This window comes from Eriocheir sinensis, chromosome 27 (genome assembly GCF_024679095.1).
Source record: "Eriocheir sinensis breed Jianghai 21 chromosome 27, ASM2467909v1, whole genome shotgun sequence".
Classification (NCBI taxonomy): domain Eukaryota; kingdom Metazoa; phylum Arthropoda; class Malacostraca; order Decapoda; family Varunidae; genus Eriocheir; species Eriocheir sinensis.
In genome coordinates this window covers 14,625,542-14,647,852 of record NC_066535.1, presented here as the reverse complement: position 1 = coordinate 14,647,852, position 22,311 = coordinate 14,625,542, and the positions used below count along the sequence as shown (strand labels likewise).

General features: G+C 40.8%; 1 protein-coding gene across 6 annotated transcripts in view; it reads left to right on the top strand.

Annotated features, from left to right (window-relative positions):
* Window positions 1-19,521, top strand: part of LOC127004167 (active breakpoint cluster region-related protein-like) — a 23,523-nt gene extending 4,002 nt beyond the window's left edge. Inside the window, exons 2-15 of one of the 6 annotated variants that reach the window (XM_050871652.1) lie at window positions 947-1,173; window positions 3,195-3,380; window positions 4,409-4,615; window positions 5,669-5,788; window positions 7,690-7,806; window positions 8,206-8,403; window positions 8,711-8,899; window positions 9,098-9,256; window positions 10,072-10,261; window positions 10,727-10,923; window positions 13,363-13,529; window positions 13,837-13,976; window positions 14,681-14,921; window positions 15,440-19,521. In XM_050871652.1, coding sequence (XP_050727609.1) covers window positions 947-1,173; window positions 3,195-3,380; window positions 4,409-4,615; window positions 5,669-5,788; window positions 7,690-7,806; window positions 8,206-8,403; window positions 8,711-8,899; window positions 9,098-9,256; window positions 10,072-10,261; window positions 10,727-10,923; window positions 13,363-13,529; window positions 13,837-13,976; window positions 14,681-14,921; window positions 15,440-15,656 — 2,555 coding nt within the window. In that variant the 3' untranslated portion in view covers window positions 15,657-19,521. Of the gene's footprint in view, window positions 1-946; window positions 1,174-3,194; window positions 3,381-4,408; window positions 4,616-5,668; window positions 5,831-7,683; window positions 7,807-8,205; window positions 8,404-8,710; window positions 8,900-9,097; window positions 9,257-10,071; window positions 10,262-10,726; window positions 10,924-13,362; window positions 13,530-13,836; window positions 13,977-14,680; window positions 14,922-15,439 lie in introns of all 6 variants that reach the window. The other 5 variants (XM_050871651.1, XM_050871650.1, XM_050871649.1 and 2 more) reach the window with 5 other exon arrangements.
* The last annotated feature ends 2,790 nt before the right edge of the window (window positions 19,522-22,311 follow it).

Genomic DNA, 22,311 nt, shown 5'->3' with positions numbered 1-22,311 from the left:
TTAAGGAATATTAATGACCCGAGCGAGGACAGACGCGGGCGAAGGAAAATAAAGCGAAATAACTATGGCAAACACACACACACACACACACACACACACACACGAGCGGCGTCACTCAGTCTGAACACTTGCGTCAGCGGGTCTTCACTTCGAGGTTCTTGCAGATACGAAGGTGATGGTGGTGGTGGTGGTGGTGGTGGCGACCTCCTCCTGCTCTTCGTCTCGTCTCCTTATCACGCCCTGGTTTTAGTAATGGCCCGAGGTGCTGCGTTGCTGAGTACCAGTAGTAGTAGTAGTAGTAGTAGTAGTAGGGTGAGGAGGATTATTATTATTAGTAGTAGTAGACTAGTAGTTGTTGTAGGAGGGTTGTAGTGGTAATAGTTGTAGTAGTAGTGGTTATATATTTTTTTCCGATAGCCTCGTAGTTGAATTCTTATGGAAAGTGATTATTATTGTTCTCTCTCCGCGTGTAAGGTTGATATCGTCCTTTTTTTCGTATGTATAATTATTAAATTCTAATCCCACTGTCGGCTGTAAGAGAAAAGAACATTTATGATGACAGACAGTAATCAATATTTCGTTCAGCATCCCTAGCATATTCCTATACATTGATTAATTTGTTGCTCAGTTTATTTTATTCGTTAATCATTCATTCTGTCATTCATTTTTCATTTATTCATTTACTTACCTTTTCTTCTGTCTCAGTCATTCATGATAATAGCCAGTAATCAACATCATTTTCAGCATCTCTAGAACACTATTTATTTATTTATTTACTCATTTATTTGTTTTCTAGTTTATTTATTCATCATACATTCAATCATTCCTTGCACACTCCTATTCATTGATGGTTTTGTTTTGATTAGTTTTATTTATTTGTTTATTCATCATTCATTTATTCATTCATTCGTTACTCACTTATTCACTTATTCATTCTCTTCTTCAGGCGTGTATGGCAGCAGTGTGGAGTCGACCAGCCACATGCCCTCCGCCCCGCCCACGCCGCCCGCCGCCGCCAGATGGCCCGCCGCGGGAGAGGAGGCCGCCACCCACGCCCCGGAGACGCCCGACCCCGCGGCGGAGGCGGAGCGGCTCACCATGTACCGCTGCATCATCTCCTCCATCGTCGAGTCCGAGACCATTTACCTGGAGTGCTTGGACGTGGTGCTGCAGGTGAGGGGGGGGGGGGTTGAGGGAGGAGAGAGGGAGGGGGGGGTTGTCTATCTTTCTGTCCGTGTCTCTGTCTGTCTCTCTTTTTGTCTTTTTTTCTGTTCCTGTCTGTCTGTTTGTCTTTTTCTGTCTCTGTCTCGTTTTATCTTTGTCTGTGTGTGGGGGGGGATGGAGGTGTATTGCTTTCTGTCCGTGTCTCTGTCTGTCTGTCTCTCTTTTTGTCTTTTTTTCTGTTCCCGTCTCTGTCTGTTTGTCTCTTTCTGTCTCTGTCTCGTTTTATCTTTGTCTGTGTGTGAGGGGGGGGGAGGTCTATTGTTTTCTGTCTGTCTCTGTCTCTCTTTGTTTCATTATTCGTCTCTTTCTATCTGTCTGTCTCATTTTGTATCTCTCTCTCTCTCTCTCTCTCTCTCTCTCTCTCTCTCTCTCTCTCTCTCTCTCTCTCTCTCTCTCTCTCTCTCTCTCTCTCTCCGTATTTCTCCTCGTCCCCTTCCTTCCCTTCTCAACATATTAAAACAGATCATACACATTTTCACTCAGTAGAATCGGCGTAGTTCAGTTTCATTCTTCGTGATTGCAAATTAAATCTCTCCTTATTTACACACGGCATCCAGAGCCATAACATTCTCAGTGGAAGGAATTAGTGGAGTTAAAAAGTGCCGTGGTATATAGTAATTTCCGCCTCCATTAGCAAGCCCGCCGAGGCCATTAAAGATAGGCGGCCACACCGTAGACTTTTATTTCACGTTCGTTTCCGGCGATTAGGAAGGAGAGCTGCATGAGAGTGACCGTCCAGTGAAACGGTTTTTTGTTACTATTCCTGGGCACGTATTCCGAGATGCTTTCGGCGCCCACAACACACACACACAAACACACACATCTCCAGATTCTTTCCTCACTACTTGTCTTTCTTTCCCTTCCCTTATCTTTCTTTCCCTTCCCTTCCCTTCCCTTATCTTTCTTTCCCTTCCCTTCCCTTCCCTTCCCTTCCTTTCCCTTCCCTTCCCTTCCTTTCCCTTCCCTTCTCTTCCCTTCCCTTCCCTTCCCTTCCCTTCCCTTCCTTTCCCTTCCTTTCCCCCCGTCTCCTTTTCCTTTCCCTTCTTTTCACACATTCATTCAGGTTCTTATGGGTATTTTTCACGTTCACCTTTCCACGTTATTGACTAAATCATCTGTATCCTCTGCCACTATTTTGGTCTCCCGTATCCACATGACCGCCCCCTCTAAGCACGCCTTCTCAGACCAGATGACTTTTCTCCACACGTTAAAGTTGTCTGCCGTCACGCATGCTTTAAAATTATTCTATTCCAGGAGCTCACATTCAGTGCACTTGATTGTTTTCAGATTTTCAGGTGTCGCGTGAAATGAATTTGTAAGCGAAATTGAATGGCCAGTAACTACCTGTGTATTGATTTTAAACGCAGCTCCCTTTAAACACAGGTCCTTTTAAACACAGGTCACTAAACACAGGTTCTTTTAAACACAATCTCTAATCACAACTTCCTTTAAACACAGGTCCATTAAGCACTGGTCCTTTTAAACACAGGTCCCTTAAACACAGGTCCCTTAAACACAGGTCCCTTAAGCACAGGTCCTTTTAAACACAGGTCACTTTAAACACAGGTCCTTTTAAACACAGGTCACTTTAAACACAGGTCCTTTTAAACACAGGTCACTTTAAACACAGGTCACTTTAAACACAGGTCCCTTTAAACACAGGTCCCTTAAGCACAGGTCCCTTTTAAGCACAACTCCCTTTGTAGTGAATGGTTTTCGAAAAAAGTGTGATTTTAATGAGTTTTTTCCACACTGACAACTGTATTTTTTTAAAGCTAAGGATACAGCTCAAGGGCAACAAAAAAAAAGGTTTTAAAAAATATTAAAAAACAGCCCGCTAATCGCTGTTCCCACAAAGACAAAAGTAATAAGTAGCCAAAACAGAGGTCAATTTCGGGAGGAGAGGTGTCTTGATGCATGCTCTCACCCTACCCCACGCTGCTGCTCTAACTCCTCTTTCCTCCCCGCAGTACATGAAGGCACTCAAGGCCACCCTCACCACCTCGCAGCCAATGATATCGCCGGACGACTTCTCGACAGTGTTCTACCGCATCACGGAGCTGCACGCCGCCCACAGCGACTTCCTCAACGGCCTCAAGGACCAGACGAAGCAGTGGGATGGCACCAGCTCCATCGGGGAACTGTTTAGAGTCTTAGTAAGTCACTGAACATGATTTTTTTACAGGGAGAATATGAAGTGCCTTTAGTTGAATAAGTAAGTCACTGATCAAGATTTTTTTTACAGGGAGAGTATGAAGTGCCTTTAGTTGAGTATAAGTAAGATTAAGAAGAGCTGAATGTAAGAATGAGTAAGACATGAATCAGAAATATATAATAACCTTTTGGAGAGACTCGAGGGCATGTTCTCCACTTTGAGGACAAGCTTATGAATACGGTTTGACTGCTGGCGCGGAGGAAGTGAATGGTTTGAAGTTTATCATTAACAGAATTTATTGCATATTGAAAGAATTGCCTCTCACGATCCCCAAACCCCATGAGCAGTCTGGTTATGTTGTTCGTGTGTGTGTGTGTGTGTGTGTGTGTGTGTGTGTGTATTTACCTAGTTGTGTGTATTTAAGTTGTGTATTTACTTGTGTGTGTGTGTGTGTGTGTGTGTGTGTGTGTGTGTGTGTGTGTGTGTGTGTGTGTTCGTACGTGTGTGTGTGTGTGTGTGTGTCCTTCCCACCGAGTCTACTGATTAGAATACTATACTATCCCCTTTAAGCACATGCCTGTCTGTGAATCTGGGATGACCTTTGAAAAATGCAGTTCAAGTTTAATATTTTTGTTACTATATGTTATTAACTTATAAGGTACACCTTTTAATAAAGTCCCATCATCTATTTAGAAAAAAAAAGATAAATAAATGAAGGAAAACCTGGAATATGTTTTCCATGCATATCAAGTTTGATTGGTACATTTTGTGAAATAGAAATTGTTGTTAAACCGCTTGCGTATGTATCGTAGTACATTTAGATAAAATGATAAAACAAAAAAGTTATATGCCTCACAAGTTAGATGGCATGAGGAAGAACTTGTATTTTGACTGCCACAATAGTCAGCCTGTATGGAGGTCCTCACCTGGTTCCTTCTATCTACTTTATGGTCTAATATGTCATAGTAACATCACTGCCAGACATCCTTAAATGTCAAACCCTCACACGCTCTCACTCTGTTTCTGCAGGCAAGCAAGCTGGACGTGTATGCCACCTTCCTGCAGAATTATCCCCGCGCTGTGGAGACAGTGAGGAGGTGCAGCGCCCAGAGTGCACAGTTTGCAGACATCACCCGGTCCATCAAGCTGCGCTCCCTCCAGGGTCAGGCTCAGTCCTTGGAGGATCTGCTCCATCGCCCTGTTGCAAGGGTGCAGAAAAATGCTCTAGTCCTCCACGTAAGTAATGTCTCTTTTCTGCAGTTTTCATCCTGTTCCATCTTCTGTACACTTGACAGTTCATCATTATTTTTAAGGCCTGGAGCTGTCAGGTTATCCAGTGAGTGACCTTGAATGGTCAGGGTCAGTTCTATGTAAGCATGGAGGGAGAGGTGAGAGTTAAAGAGTGAAGGGCTGGCAGGTAATAGAGGCATTGGAGAGAGTTTTGAAAGTCAGAAGTGTCACATGCATTAGAGACATGGACGTGGAATGTATCACAGCAATCAAGAATGCATGCAGTGGAAATGAGCTGAATAAGAGGTGGGAATGATGCTTCAGGATGGACTGGAAAAAGTAATGAAAGCTTTTATGTTAAGTTTGGTATGGGTGTAACAGCAACAGAAGTGGATTATAGAGGGGTTGAATGGGTTGATCACGGTCCTCTGAGAAAATATGAACCCATGACCAGTGAAATAGATCAATGAAGTGGATGAGTATTGGAGAGAGAGAGTTGGTAGGCAAAGGATTGAGTGTGCTGAGAGGGACTGCCATGGCCATATCCTTCAGGTATCAAGGAGTCATAGGCATAGATAGATAAATAATAAAAATGCTGAAGCAGTGAAGGAACATAATAATAAAAGTGAGATTGAAGCTGATGCACCCAGAAGAATCGATGGTAATTTTGCTTGAGGATTATTAGCAGCCTTTAAGAATTTGTTATGGTATGAATTGTGTCACTATAAGCAGGAGCAGCACCATCATGAGTAGCGTCCTTTTTCCTACATTAATATCCCAGTGGCTGCATTATTTCATCAGCAAAGTGTAAAGGAGACTGGCTCTTACCCCTGCCAGTGCTGTATCTGCTTTACGGACGGAGAGTTCTGTTTTTGCTCATGTGCTTCACTTGAAAAAAATTTACCTCAAAAATTTATCAGGATTTATCTTTTGCTTTTAAGATTCGCAGCTGTAAGATAGTAAGTGAGAAAAGAGGCATGAAGTATGATATTTAAGAGTGTAACATAACAGCAACATTGCAACAAAGTATTTTGCTCAACTGTTTACCGCCTCCCACAGGATCTGCTCAAATACACCCCAGAAACCCACCCCGACCATGAAATCCTGCGTGAGGCCCTGAGGCTCACCCAGAACTTCCTGACGCACCTCTCCATGCTGCACACTGAGGCCATGTTCCCCGTGAGTCGCGTCCCCGAGAAGTGCCGGGGGAAGGAGGATGCTGTGAGGGAGAGAGTATTTTTGTTTTCCTTTGTTCAACGTCGCTTGTGCTTCCCGGCTTCTGATTGGAACGTCATTGACGATGGTGATCATGATAAAAGGATAATAACTATAGCTATGAGTAACAACAAGGATACACGGTAAAACATTGTGGTGGTGCATAACCAGACGAGGAGTATCATTATCATCATCACAATTCCATCTCCCACACAAAGGAGTCTGGGGCCAAGAGACAAACTGGTCCCAGCTGAGCCATTCAGTGGACCCTTCCCGTGCCATGTGTATTATGTGTGTGCGTATAGAGAGAGAGAGAATGTGTGCTTATATATGTATGTCTATAATTCCTGTGGTATCTCAGCCCACATGAAGTAGTACATCAAATAATTGGTGTATTTGTAATTTTTGTCTGCATGGACAGTAGGGATTTGGTAGCATCTTCTTCTCTCAAGGAATGGCATGTCCCTTAGATACTTAAACAAAGTCCAACCCAAGACCATAAGGCTCCTGACACAAAAGATGAAAGTCATCCATTAAGGTGGAGACAGACACTTGCTGGTCACACACCCGTCAAGCATCAAAGTGTGTCCGTGAAACCTTCTTGTTATTCATCTACCAAACCCTCAACACTCCTTCTTGTCACACAGCACATTACAGTTATTCTTCATATATTTGTCAACATCACTCATGACCTGGCTCAGATTCTATTAGAACTTGTTTCATCTTCATACTTCTGTGTTGGTATAGTTGTCATATTTTTCAGTTTGTCAACTTCTATGTAGTTCTTCTTTTTCCATTACATGCTCATAGTTTTTCGGTTCATAATACTCCACACAGTGTTAAGATATTAGATATTTTTTATTAGATCTCAAATATCTCCAGCAGCAGTAAATTGCACTAAATATGGTTTGCAAGTGGAAGAGAAGTGGATATACATATACGTACCTTCAAAGAAATGTATCTAACCACTTTAGAATGCACTTTGTTTGAGACAGTATTGGGACAGTGGTTCAGTGGACTAAGATTATGCCATCAGGTCTGGCAGGCTGAGGTTCAAGCCCAACTCAAACTAAAAAAAAACAATCTGCTGACGAGCATTGCCCACATATTGGTTAATCTCCAAAGCTCTGGCCAGTGATCATGAGTCCAGCACATGATCAATCCGTGGTGAATTACTTGGCACCCATTCTGTTAGCACATACATGAGTGGGAACAGATCAGGACAATACTGTGACTGTGGCAGACTTTTCAGTGACAGCTGTAGCCTAGAGCAGATGGATTGTAACCACACAGACACAAGATACGATATTGCTTTGGTTCATCCCCAGGGTTACGCAGCGGGTCAGCAGGGACGGCGCTTTTTTTGTGTTGTCCTGGTGTTGGGTACTTGTTGATTTACATTTGTTATGTGTGTTATGGTTCCCTGGATGTGATAGTCATAAACCCTTTACTAACCTTTAGGAATGTGATTTTGTTTATAAATATAAGCTTGATCAGTGACTAAAAGAAAAGGTACTATTTTTGCAATCTGCTTTTATTGGGAGCTAAATAATTGATTTTTTCTAAGTTGTATCGTAAGACTGGTGAATAACTCATGTTTATTCATTTATATAAGTTAACTTTTGCATGTTAATTGATGTGTTTCCTTAAGATTTCTCAAATGCCTGATATATAGGTCACTGGTTTATATGATGAAATATTGAATCTTTCCATTATGTATTGCAAACAAACTTAGTGATTTCTGCTGTCTCATGTGATGTTCATGTTATATAAGGATTCATGACAGTGATGGAGGCTAATAGGAGCTTCTAGTGTTGGATCATTTGTGGCCGTTTGTTTACCTTACTTCTCTCCCCAAGTCTCAGGACCGACCTCAGCGACACCTCGTCCGCAACTCCTTCATCGTGGAGTTGGTTGAAGGTCACCGAAAACTGAGGCACCTCTTCCTCTTCAACGACGTCATAGTCTGCGCAAAGTACAAAGTGAGTGCCAACAACACCAGTTTTGAGGAGGATCTACTTCGTTTGAATAAAATGTTCCTCAGTTTTTAGCAGATGAACAATTTATTCATAGTGTAACCAATTTCAAAGAACTATTTTTCTTTTTTTTCTTTGTAACATCTTTCACATTATTGCTCTAGTCATTGTCCTTCAATTTAGATAGTTGTTTCTGTGTGTGATGAGAAAACCTTTTTTTTTTATTATTATTATTATAACTATTCTCACTCATAAGACACTACCCATGATAAACTTTTAAACTTTACAATGCGCTGATGTGGCAGTAATCAGATTATACCTCAAGGAAAGTAAGTTACCATTAAAAATCATTAGAAAGAGAGAAATGTGTAAGAATAAATATAACTTCCCGTTCTCCTCCTGCAGCCAACTGGGCGGTCTGAGAAGTTCACGTTTGAGGTCAAGTGGTACATCAGCCTTCATGACATTGTGGTGATGAACGACAGCGGCCCCGAGACCCTGAAGGAGGCCAACCCCCCCAATCTGGTGTCCCTCAAGTCCCAGGCATCCACCGTGCGGGACCAGCTGAGGCGACACGAGACGGCTGTGGCGGACAACAAAGGGGTGAGTCCGAGGCAGCTGTTTAGGAAAGGAGCACAGAGGAGGGCAGGGACCTTGGTGGCATTGTCAATATTGTTACCATCCTGTGTGTTTAAGTTGTGTGAAAATTGAAGAATATTAAGGAAAGATATGTCCATTTCTGTGTAAGTACGAAATTCTGTGCTAGAAGTACCAGTTCAAGAAAATTATACAGCTTTTCTTTTTAAACATTTTCTTGAATCCTATGCAGAGTTATGATAATTTGTATATTGCATGTTTTTATCCATAGTAAAAATATTAAGTATTGCTAATGTTGTATTTCCGGTATCAGGGTGGTCGCCTTAACATGGTTCGAAATGAGAAGCAAAGAAAAAAACTGGCCGAGTTGGAAGCGCAGTTGGTGCTGGCGTCCCCGAACCTCCCCTTCAGGATATCCAAGAGGGCCGGCTCGGTGCACACCTTCCTCATCTCCTCGGAGTATGAGCGAGACCAGTGGGGCGAGGCCATCCAGGTGCTGCAGGTAAATAAAGAATTGAAGGTTTTGATTCAGCAGTTAAATAGAAATTTCCAAGGTGTGAAATACACTTGTAACAGTAATGGTACAATGACTTGCATAACCTTTATTATGGATCAAGATGAACAACTTTCTTTCCACATTTTCTCTCATGTAGATATAGCATTGGTATTCTCTTCTTGATGCTGTCTTGATGTGTTGCAGGCTTTAGGTTCTGATTCCAAGTGCAAGTTTGGCTGGGTACTCCTTAGGCCTCATTTACTGGAGAGAGGAACAGTTCTTGTTGAATCTGTCTTACCCTTCTTGCCCCAAGCAAGCCCTGTTGACTCCTCCCAGTCTCTCTTGACTTCTTGTTTCCTCGGGGTTGGATATAACTTAATGACTGTATCTGTGTGCCATTGCATGTTCCAGCTTCATGCATTACTTAACTTACTTGTTATCTTGTGTGTAAAGTATTCTAAGCTTATAAAATCAAAAAATGATTTCCATTTTTCTTTTGTTTGTTTCCTGGTTGAAAGTAACAGCTGTGTTGTGGCTAGAAGCTCTCCCATCTACCGGGAGATTTGATAAAATGACCAAGAGACTGTCAGGCCAAAGCTGATACACTTACTTTTTGTCTTGTTTTCCCTTCCTTTAACCTAAAGATATACTTCACCTAAATAAAATGTCTTGCAACCTTATAAAATAATGGACTGCAGAAAATTGGTTTCAAAATTACTTACCAAGCAGAACTGTGAGACCTTCCAAGAAATCTACTAAATTTCTCAATTCTTTTAGATGTTATGCTGCAGGTAAAATGGGACACATGATAGGCTGGTAGTGTGCTTGTGTGCATCACGAAAGAAAAGACCTGTGATGTAAAAATCTTGCATGGGCTTTCCCAGAACAAAGGAGCGAGATCATTGTCAAGATTTTTAGTCAACGCTTTGTAACTTGTATATCAGATATTCGACTTTCCCGTCATAATTTGTTACACATCGTTCAATTCCAGAGAATTCTAAGTTGCAAATTAGAATCAGAAAATGCTATTGGTGCCTTTTAGGTTTGTCCATTTTAAAATACAAATAAAAATGGCATCTTATATATTGCATAAGTTACTCTTCATTTGATTCTTGAGCACAAAATATCACTAAGTGAAGCACAGCCCTGCATGTCGTTGAGGAAGTGTATCGTTGCAGGCCAACACACCAGGGGTCGGGGGCAGCTCCCTCACCCTCCAGGAGCTGCAGACGTGGATCACTGCCTGCCGCTCCTTCCTCAAGACCAACATGGGCTCCTTCTTGCTCAAGTCTGGTGTGGACGACTCGCTACTCCTGGGAGACCTTCACATCGTGGTCTCCAGCCTCCATGGCCTCACTAGTCCTGCGAGTAAGCTCACTGCACAACTCGTTTTATCCAAATAAACAATCAAATATGTACTTGAATTTGTGGTGAAGGTTATGTGCAGAAAATTTCCGTAATTAACGAGACTAATCAGGTAAATAGTGTGTAGTATTTGTCTACAGTAATTGTTGTGTCTGTTGATGAGTTAACCCCCTGACTGCGGATTTCCTACAAGAAGACATCACCAAGCTACATGAATGAAACAAAAAGTGGCTGCTACAATTCAATGAAGGAAAATGTAAAGTCATGCACCTTGGGAGGGGAAATCCAGCATACCAATACCACATGGGAAACACTGCACTATCCACCACAGAGGCAGAGAAAGACTTGGGAGTATAGGTTACCAGGCTACCAGTGAAAGCCAAATCCGTGTCAATCGCAGCAGGCGGGCTAAAAGTATCACTACATTGCTCTTCAGGGAGGAAAGTTACCACTCTATTCCTTCAACAGATATGTACGTGTGCTTTGAAGTGGACTCCTACGGTCACTTCTTCCGGAAAGTGAAGACCAAGATGACGGAAGGTATAGAGCCGCACTGGAACCAGGACTTCATTATTGAACTGGAGGGATCACAGACACTGAGGATACTGTGCTACGAGGAGCACCCCAAGCTTGGCACACAGCTTAGGGAAAAGACGCATTTGGAGGTGAGATATCTTCAAACATATCCAGTATACCAAAAGGTGCTGGCTATCATGTGTTTGAAGATACCCTAAACTTAACCTAGCCTAACCTAACAAAACCACAGACAATTACTATAGGTCTTTGTTAAAAAAATTCATATCATCAACAAAGAATGATCTCATCTTATTGTATAGAGAGTCACATTAGTAAGGAAGCATATATGAATTTTCTGAGTCAAGACCTATAGTAACTGTTTGTGGTTTTGTAAGGTTAGGTTAGGTTAAGTTTAGGGTATCTTCAAACACATGATAGCCAGCACCTTACACTATAAATCAACAAATAATGACCCCACTCTGTTGTATAGAAAGTCTCATTAGTATGGAAGCATATATGAATTTTCTGAGTCAAGACTTATAGTAACTGTTTGTGGTTTTGTAGGGTTAGGTTAGGTTAAGTTTAGAGTCTCTTCAAACACATGATAGCAAGCACCTTATACTATAAATCAACAAATAATGACCCCACTCTGTTGTATAGAAAGTCTCATTAGTATGGAAGCATATATGAATTTTCTGAGTCAAGACCTATAGTAACTGTTTGTGGTTTTGTAAGGTTAGGTTAGGTTAAGTTTAGAGTATCTTCAAACACATGATTGCCAGCACCTTATGGTATAAATCAACAAATAATAACCCCACTCTGTTATATAGAAAGTCTCATTAATATGGAAGCATATATGAATTTTCTGAACAAAGACCTATAGTAACTGTTTGTGGTTTTGTTAGGTTATGTTAGGTTAAGTTTAGGGTATCTTAACACACATGATAACCAGCACCTTATGGCATAAATCAACAAATAATGACCCCACTCTGTTGTATAGAAAGTCTCATTAGTATGGAAGCATATATGAATTTTTTTAACAAAGACCTATAGTAACTTTGTGGTTTTGTTAGGTTAAGTTTAGGGTATCTTAACACACATGATAGCCAGCAACTTATGGCATAAATCAACAAATAATGACCCACTCTGTTGTATAGAAAGTCTCATTAGTATGGAAGCATATATGAATTTTCTGAACAAAGACCTATAGTAACTGTTTGTGGTTTTGTTAGGTTAGGTTAGGTTAAGTTTAGGGTATCTTCAAACACATGATAGCCAGCACCTTATGGTATAAATCAACTAAGAATGACCTCACCTTCTTGTATAGAAAGTCGCATTAGTAAGGAAGCATATATGAATTTTTTTAACAAAGACCTATAGTAACTGTTTGTGGTTTTGTTAGGTTAGGTTAGGTCAAGTTTAGGGTATCTTCACACACATGATAGCCAGCACCTTATGGTATAAATCCACAAATAATGACCCCACTCTGTTGTATAGAAAGTCTCATTAGTATGAAAGTATATATGAATTTTCTGAACAAAGACCTATAGTAACTGTTTGTGGTTTTGTTCGGTTAAGTTAGGTTAAGTTTAGGGTATCTTCAAACACATGATAGCCAGCACCTTATGGTTGAAATCAACTAAGAATGACCCCACTCTGTTGTATAGAAAGTTGCATTAGTAAGGAAGCATATATGAATTTTTTGAGTCAAGACCTATAGTAACTCTTTGTGGTTTTGTTAGGTTAGGTTAGGTTAAGTTTAGGGTATCTTCAAACACATGATAGCCAGCACCTTATACTATAAATCAATAAAGAATGACCCCACTCTGTTGTACAGAAAGTCTCATTAGTATGGAAGCATATATGAATTTTCTGAGTTAAGACCTATAGTAACTGTTTGTGGTTTTGTTAGGTTAGGTTAGGTTAAATTTAGGGTATCTTCAAACACATAATAGCCAGCACCTTATGATATAAATCAACTAAGAATGACCTCACCTTCTTGTATAGAGAGTTGCATTAGCAAGGAAGCATATATGAATTTTCTGAGTCAAGACCTAGAGTGTTTGTTTTGGTTTTGTTAGGTTATGTTAGGTTAAGTTTAGGCTTTAATAAAGGGGATGTTAATAGGGTTTTTGTTGTAAAAGAGCCAGGGAGGACACGTAGCAATGGTTTTAAGCTAGATAAATTTCAGATTCAACAAAGACATAGGCAAGAATTGGTTTAACAATAGTGTGGTGGATGAGTGGAACAGGCTTTCCAGTCATGTTGGGGGTGCCAATACCATAGATACATTCAAGAAGAAATTAGATAAATTCATGGATGGTGAGGTTAGGTGGGGTTAGGGCTACAGGAGCTGCCTTTTATTGGCCAACTAGCCTCTTGCAGACTCCTTACAGTCTTATGTTATGCACCTGATAGGTGCATAACATAAGACTAATTTCACACCCTTATTTCAAAGGCATATGTGAAGGGTGGCAGAATCCTACCATACCTGTCTCATGCTTGCAGTTCTACCCCTCAGGATTATCTAGGTTGCCTCCCAGCCATGCATAAAATGTATTCCTAATAAAGATGTTCCTTACTTCCAGCTTTCCCGTACTTGGCTGAATGACACACTGACTGAGCGCCGCGTGAGCCTTCAAGACTTGGTGTTGGTGTTGTCATTCAAGTTCTTGCCTCCAGAAGCAACATTGAGGAGAGTGCCCACTGGCAAGTCCTCAGGTCTATTTGGCACCAATATTGCTGTTATCTGCAGGTGAGAGGTGCAGGATGACTTCTTAAATACAAGATATAAGTTTTCGTTGTTGTCCTTTCAATTTGTTTCAACATAAATTCGAAATCTACATTTTTATTTTTATTCTGATATCATGAATGTAATTTCTTGACCAAAATAAGGATGTTATCACATTTACAATATGAACAGGCTTTTAAATTGAACTAATGTTCTATTTTGAGCCTAAAATTAATGGTTTGATACATGAAGTATATGTTGAGGAAATAGCCTTCTAATTCTATCGACTTTTCTTTATGGTAAGCCTCTAATCAACTTTATCCTGTAACAGACGAGAGAAGAGGAGTGTTCCGTTCATAGTCACTCGGTGTGTAAGAGAAGTTGAAAGACGAGGAATGCAAGAAGTGGGGGTCTACCGAGTGTCTGGCCTGGCATCTGATATAACTAAACTCAAAAAGTCTTTTGAGTCAAGTAAGTAATGTATATTGCTGAAAATAATTAATAGGTAATGTTGTCATTTGGTATGAATTGATGAGATGAGCTACAGAATGGATTAACATGGGGAAAAAAAGTTGTTAGAGCTGTGAAAGCCATAAATAAAGGAGGAAAAACTTACATGGTCGTTGTGCTTGCCACAACTATCCATGAAACTCTTGCGGCTGACTGTACAGTATGGAAACAAAATGTTTGTTTAGTGAAGCATGTGCCAGCAGCTTTATTAAGACTTTCAAACCTCATTCCCATGCAAGCTCCATCCCCTCCTGATGAAGAGAGCAGCAAGCTTACAATAGAAACAGGAGCCAGTTGCATGCTAGATATGGGCAGAACACTATTACTAATAAAATGAAAGTAAACTCATTTGAAACAGGAAATGCTAGATATTAGTATCATGTGAATTATTTGTTCACAAACCCACTGATTAACATTTACTAACTTAGATAAGTTATAAACATTTTGAAATTATGATAGAAATAGAATTAAGATATGAAATTTATTCCTAAATGACTAGATGACAGGCTAATGATTTGGGGTATATCAGATTACAGTATTTATTCATTTTGAGGAAGACAATGTTTGCAGCTTAATTCTCTTTTACATAGTTAGCTGAATGTACATTTCAAAGGATATTCACTTTTCTTTATATGTATAGTAAGAAGTCAAACTGTTATTTTCAGATCCATATGAAGCAGAACAGTTGATCAAAGAGGTGGACATACACTCCGTGACAGGCCTCCTGAAGCTGTTCTTGCGAGAGCTTCCTGAGGCGCTGTACACGAGTGAATTGTACCCGCGGTTCTTTGAAGCTTACAGTGCAACTGACGCCGAGTACAGAAAGACGACACTGCTCAAGCTCTTCTCGTCCCTCCATCAGCTGAACCAGTCCATTATAGCATACCTTCTGGAGCACTTGGTGAAGTAAGTAATAATTAGCCAAAAGTTCACAGTGACAACCCTGAGGACTTGCATCTAGTCTAAGATGCAACAACACAATGTGCTGAAGATTTTTGCTTTAACGCTTTATTCTTTGTGAAAAGGCACTCAGTCAACCCTACTTCTGTTGGGCCGTTACTCCTGGGACCTTTTTTTTTTTTTTTTTTTTTTTTTTTTTCCAGAATCCTTCAAGAATTCCAAGCCACTAACCCATCTATCACTTGTGTTCTGAGTTTCCTTTGACAGTTTCCTTGTGGAGTTTTGTGTGCTGTAACAAATACAAACATTCACTAATGCTACTTCAATGCAAAATGAGTCTGTGATATCATTATTTGGCTGGGACCTTGCACCTGATCTGGTATATTACAGTACAGCATAGCAATAGAGTGGTGAAATCATCATACATGTACAGGACAAGTACATCAGAGACCTTCCTTTGAAACATATCATCACTATTAGTATACTATTATACTACTAGTATACTGATGGCTTTCCCTTTACAGAGTCCATGAAATGGAGCACTACAACAAGATGTCTCTCCACAACTTGGCCACCGTATTTGGCCCAACGCTGCTGCGGCCCGGCGCCAAGCCTGGCAACCCATCGCCTGCAGAGAAGCTGGCGGCTGGGACGGTGGACGTGATGGCCCAGGCCGGCATCCTGCACTTCTTCCTCACCCGGCGTGCCAACAGAGAGCCAATCCAGGTTGTCACGCAGTGAATCCATTCATCCGCATCATTCATCTGCGTATTCTGTACATATTTTTCTTGTACTCTTGATACATATATTCCTTTTCATGCCTCTGTCTCATGCTGGGAAGTGAGGAAATTCCTAATGATTTTGTTGGATTTTTTTTGGTGATTAAGCACAGGCTATATTTCATGAAAGGCACATTGTCTAAAATAATATTCTTGATGAGTGGTATATAGAAAATTTATATGTATTTAGACTGTTATATTATACAAGTATATAAGTGCATAATTGGAATTATGATGATATTAATGGCAAATATATTGATGAATGGAAATTACATTTATTGGTTGTTAATACTTCCACTTTATCATTCTTATAACAGTATTTAACAGAATATTATATCCTTCCTGCTTTCGTTGGTTTCAGTGTAAGCATTCAACATATTTTAGCATGTCGTGTCTGAGTACTAGTGTCTCAGTGCTTTGTGTTGGCTTGTTGGTCGGTGAGGCGGTACAAACGTTATTTATCTTGCATACAAAGTTAAAAGGTCATGTATGTTTGGCTTTCCTATGTTGGTGTGGGCAATTATCCATTCATGCCTTTGGTAAGTAAATCAAATATGTAGATATTGCTTTGCATCCCCTTCACCCGCACTCCAAAGGAAAGGGGATTCTGTTGACGGATGCTTCAACCTGAAGTTATATGTCTGCATGGTAAGGTGTAGTCAAGACATAAATCATAATTTGTATTTATGCCTCTACCATGAAAAGTAAAAACATGTATGTGCCTACACCAAGATTTTTGCTATTTTCATCTTGCAGGAAACACAAATTCTGAACGTGCATACAGGTGTTGTCTTTTCGGGTGTAGGGATAACATAATCTGTACTAGCAAGATGATGATCATGCTATTTGCTGGAAGTTATTTCATAATATAATATTCTGTTATGTTGCTGGAGTAATTTATGAAGTTCAAGCACTTATTTCTATTGAAATTAGTGAAAAAAGTTATATCCCTTGGTGTATCTTGTTAAAAAGAAGCCATTATTTGGATGTGATGTCGTAAAGCATATATACCCTTCCATTATTGTCTTGCAGATCAAATTCTAAAGTTTTATAATGTTGAAAGAGTTAATGACAGGAATTATCTGCTCTGAAGGTTCAGCCAGTCCTGCTGCCCTGATGGGGGAGTGAGTGAGTGTGCTCGTGTTTTTCACCTCTGAGAGCCACGGCCTTTACTTTCCCTATTCTGAGATACTGCTGTGGTTGAGAGACTGCTGTGGTGAAGCGCTAGACTTGAATCATTTTATTCCATGTAGATCTTTGAAAGTACATTGAGCATTTGGGTATCTTCATTAAGTACATGTGTCTTTGGCTCTACAGTCCCGAGAGTCCTTAGCCATTCCTGAGATGATGATCTCAAGTGATTTCCTTGTTATAAACAGTGTTTCTGTATTGCTCAGTTTTGTTTCACTTTTCTCTTAGGTTTGGGCTGGGTATTGTCATTCTAAAGGAATGTTGCCATAAGTATATTTTCTTATTTGTATTCCAGTGATTATGGTATTTAAGTTTAAGCCATTACTACTGTGATAAATTTGTTGTGCATGATAACCTTTTCTTTATTTAGTTTATTCTGAGGTATTTGTGTTCTTTCTAAGGTTGCATGTTTGGTCAGCCTGCAGATGTCTTGTTCTAACTATTCCTGGTGGAACAGAGCTGCCTTAGACTTGAAGCTTCAAACAAGCTCTTAGCAACGTCAAGCTGTCCAAGTCTAGGCTAGCTGTCCTGAGAGTCTTGCAGCACTCTCCATTAATGGAGAGGAGTTTTTTAGGTGTCCAGAGCAATGTTGTTTGTTTAAATCCTCACCAAAGCTGAAGAAAATTGGTTTGAATCATATCATAATAGACTCACTCTGCCAACAGTGCTTCTAAAGTAACCATGTGTTCAGAACCCTCTAATGCCTTCATGATAGTCAACAGCCAAAAGCTTTCACACTTTTGGGTAATAACTGAGGCCTTGTACACCACAAGATGTGCACGCTGTGGTGCACATTCTGCTCTGCCCAGGGGATATATGCCTAATGTTTTATATATCTATGCTATGTACATTTGCATAATTCGATCTGATGAAGCTAAATTTCTTGCACCCTCAGAAGCTTCATTCTCTGTGGCTTCCCCGGGTGCAAACAGCAACTGGTCATGATTCACATGCTGTAAGCTGTACATGTGATGAAGCGTGTTAGATATTTGGGGGCAAACTAAAGTGAAGAATGTATTAATTGCCTTTTGAATAATACTCTTTGCTCATAGATATGAAATGTGAGTAAGAATTATGTTAGATATGCTTGTGTAGGTGTAGATATTTGTACATATATATTTGTACATTGTGCTTATTTTGTACATTTAAATATTATGATTGCACTTGTGTAAATGTATTGCTGGAGACACACTACATAAATTATGTTCTATTTGTAGATGCTTTAGCAGAGGTCAGCCCCAGGAGGCAGTGTCCTTCCTGAGAGAATATGCAGGGCTCAATTTTTATTTATATATTTTTTTGTGAGTGTGTATTTCTGAAAACTTAATCTATCTTATTGATTTGCAGCCACAAATACAGACTTAAGAAAGATGAAAACAACTAGTCTGCATATCATGCCAAATATTGAAGGTGCCTGTAAATGATACACAAGGCTAACAAGTAGTAAAAGATGCTGTGTCCAGCAAGGAAGCAAATTTTTAAATGAAATAGTCGTCAAGTGTGGTGATGATATGCATAACTAATAAGATGGTTTCATATCAAGTACAAGTAGCCTTTTTTTAATGAACCTTGTCCATGAAAATTCTACAACATATTAAATGGCAAGTTTGTTGTATTTATGTAACATTTGTATTCATGTATGATAATGTTGGTAAGTTAACTAATACAACAATTCCTCTCGTGTAATCATATTGATACAGGGATGTTTGTGGTATATTTCATTCTCAACAGAGAAGCATCTTGAAAGTTTGAATATTAAAACTTCATCATCATTTTGGCTTATTATTTCTTTAAAGGAAACTGTTGACCCAACTGTTGTTAGTGAAAATGCTGTTGGGTGATGCTGGGCAGCATGCCTTCCATACAAAGGAAATAGTCTCAGTATTTAAACATTTATATATGTAAAGTTTTAACTGTGAACTTCCTACATTATTTTATTCTCAAATAATAACCAACCTTTAAGATAACTAACATTGATGGTTTTTCCTACTGTGAATGGAGTTCAGGCTCTGGATTATATGAGTACTTACATGCTACATTCAATGTCATAGTGTGTGTGTGTGTGTGTGTGTGTGTGTGTGTGTGTGTGTGTGTGTGTGTGTGTGTGTGTGTGTCCCATGTGGAAACTAGGCCAAGGTCTTCCATCCATTGGCTCCAAGATTAATTCATATGTAGCATATTCTTTATACAGATGACAATTTGTATGCATGTTTGTATGTATGCAGGTGGGTGTGAATGTGTGCATGCAGGCAGGCATACCTTTAATATTTACATGTGCTATTGGTTCATTTTATTATATGTGTACATGTGCAATATAATGAACCCTTTCCGTAACATTTCCTTTCCTGACACACAGGACATACCTTCTTGCTACCTCCTATGTTCATTCATATTTAAATGGATACCGAATATACAAGTAAGGTACTTGCCCAGGTGTACATATTCAAGATTTCTGATGACCACATCCCATTTCTAAATTTGCTGTATCACAACCACTTGTGGCAACATGTCTACCAGCATCCCTCGAAAGGTTTGTTCGCGGGACAGGGGTTGGGAAACACAGTAATGGACCAGAAGCTGTATTTTTGCATCTATTGTATACAGAGTTGTATTTGTACTTAAAGATATGTAGAAACTATTTCCTCTTTTTACCCTTGTGTGAAGAAATAAATTTTAGCTTCAGTTCTAAAAAAACGTGCAGAACACACTAAGCTTTCTGCGGTTGCTTGAACTTTCAGAGGCAGACTGAAAATATTTCAGGGACTGAGATCACAAAACATGTCCAATAAGCAACTTTTGATTAAGGAAGGAAAGGAGTTCCATCCATTTGAAGGAAGGTTACAAAGCACTATGGTCTGAAACCAATGCTCCTTTATTACGGCAGTGTTTTTTCTTATCATTTATGAAGCAGTTTGTAGTCTGCATTGTATCAGTGGTTCAAAGGCACAAAAGCAGCTAACTTTGCAGGCTTCATTTTCCATTTGCACCTTAACCCAGGCCTGTGGCTTACCTACAAGAAGACATCACCAAGGTATGGGAGTGGAGCAAGAAGTGGCTGCTACAATTCAATGAAGAAAAATGTGAAGTCACGCACCTTGGGAAGGGAAATCCAGCATACCAATACTTATGGGAAACACTCCACTGGCCACCACAGAGGCAGAAAAAGACTGGGAGTGTATGTTACCAGGCTATAAGTGAAGACGAAATCTGTGCCAATCGCAGTGGAGGAGCTAACAAGAAATATAAGTTAGCAACGAAGTGAATAATTCCCTATATGATCATGTAATACCCACTCTGACACATGGAAGCATGGTTTATTAACTAAGGGAAAGACGTTTTATCACAAAGGAAAAGCATGGAAGTGAGAGTGAGTTGTACTTGAGGGATGCATGTGGGGTTACAGGGAGGGATAGACTGCCAAATATAGATTTACGAAGACTGTGGTGTGGAAGGAAATGCTTAGAGAGCGTAAGAAGGAATACCATAAGATAGTTTGGACATGTGAAGAGGACGAATGTGAGAGGTAATGTGTGATGTGTGGGTGAAAACAGAAGAGGAAGGATAAGCATGAGGTGGATGGATGTAGTGGAAAGATGTGTTGGTGTGTGTGTGTGGTGAGGATATGTCGGGTGTTCCGCAAATGACATGGGGCAGGATACGGGACAGAGGGAGTTTGCTCTAGGTAGACCACCCCATACAAAAATGAGGCATCAGACTCTATACAGAAATCTATATTCAGTATCTGTGTGGATGAGGAACTAACTGAACATGAGACTGAATGAAAACTGGGTGAGTGAGTGAACAGATTTGCCGAGAGGATACTAAGATTAACACTCCGTAAGATGCGTTGGGTGAGCTACATAGTGAATCTCAGTCATGCAATCAATCCTAGAAATTTACTCATACTACTAGGCGCGCTAACCACTGAACCACGGAAGCCTCCTCTAATATCTTTACCCTCTCGACCACTCCCATTTTGTCGCTCCTTCACTAATCTTAAAATCAATCTTTGCATAAGCTCAGATCCCAATTAATTGCACTGATACAAAAAATGCTGGAGCCGCCATTGCCCTATTCTACAGAGATGGTTGTTAGAGTTAGCTAGAGTTAGAGTTCGTTAGGTAGAGTTAGAGGTGATTGTCCTAGAGTTCGCGGTCCTGCTGATGAAAGTCCACGCCGAGCAGTGACCCTCCATCACCATGATAGTCTGTCATAATATATATAATTACTCCAACGCACGCCTCGCTTCAGAGTATGTGATATAGGACACATTAATGGCCATGTTTACTTCAAGGTAAAAAAGATAAACAGGAAGATAACACCGACATTTGCGTCGTAACCTTTGAATATAGCTCATGTAACCTACGTCAATATTTTATCAACAAAAGCACAAATATCTTATTGAGGAGTCTTGCTTCCTTTACGTAAATAAACATCCTCTGAGGCGCAAAAGTCAAGTCAGTGAGGTGTTGCCGCGGCCACTGGTGTGTGGGATGGGGGTTACTGAGGCCTGCGTTTTTCCGGACAAAATGTGATGCTTTTTATTATTGAGTTAATACTTTTTTTCCGGAAATGACTAAATGATTGACTTTTCAGTGCTTGAGCAGCGTATTTCCGCCGCCCCACTCCGTATGCCGGATAAATTTAAACTAACCAAACTTAACCAAACGTGATCTACCTAACGACCCCCATGTAATCTACCCACGACCCTCCTTCTATTTTCCGGAAGTCATTTCTTACTGCACTGCATTCAGGGACCTAAAAAGAATCCATATTTTAACTTAACTTCGCAAGAGATGGCTACCGTCTCGTCAACAATATTCGTGGGCTATATGCCTGAGGCCTGCTAAGCATATAACGTCACGGGATCGCAATCTAGGCTGTGGCGTGAGTTTTGATTTTGAGGCCAGCTGGCGCCGCGGGGCCACCACGTGCGCCTTGTTGTGGCGCGGCTGCCCCCTGGCGGCGGCGGCGGCGGCGGCCCGGCAGCCTCCCGCCACCCGCGCCGCCAGTCAGCTGTTGGAGTGTGTCGGGTGGGGATGTGTTCTTGAGCCTCGTCTTCCTCCAGTGTTTTTGCTCACAGACATGGAGTTTAAGAACGGGGTCTTCAACGCAGCCAGGGACGGAAACCTGCGTAGACTGAAGGTAGGGCCGCGCCGCGCTTCGTGCCAGGCCAGGGAGCCACAGCAGGGGCGTGAGGCAGGGAGGGAGATAGTGCTCAATGTGGGTCTGTTGCCTCCAAGGTCGGGAAGGTTCATCCTCCGCGTACGTCTTCTTTTGTTGTCTGGGGCAGTGCAGGCTGACGGGGATGACGGCCCTGTGCCACCACCCATCGGCCTGTGTGTGTGTGGCCAGGGGAGGGCGGGCGGCGAGGCAGGGCAGGGAGGCAGGCAAGGGAGGCAGGCAGGGCTGAGCTGAGCGGCGCA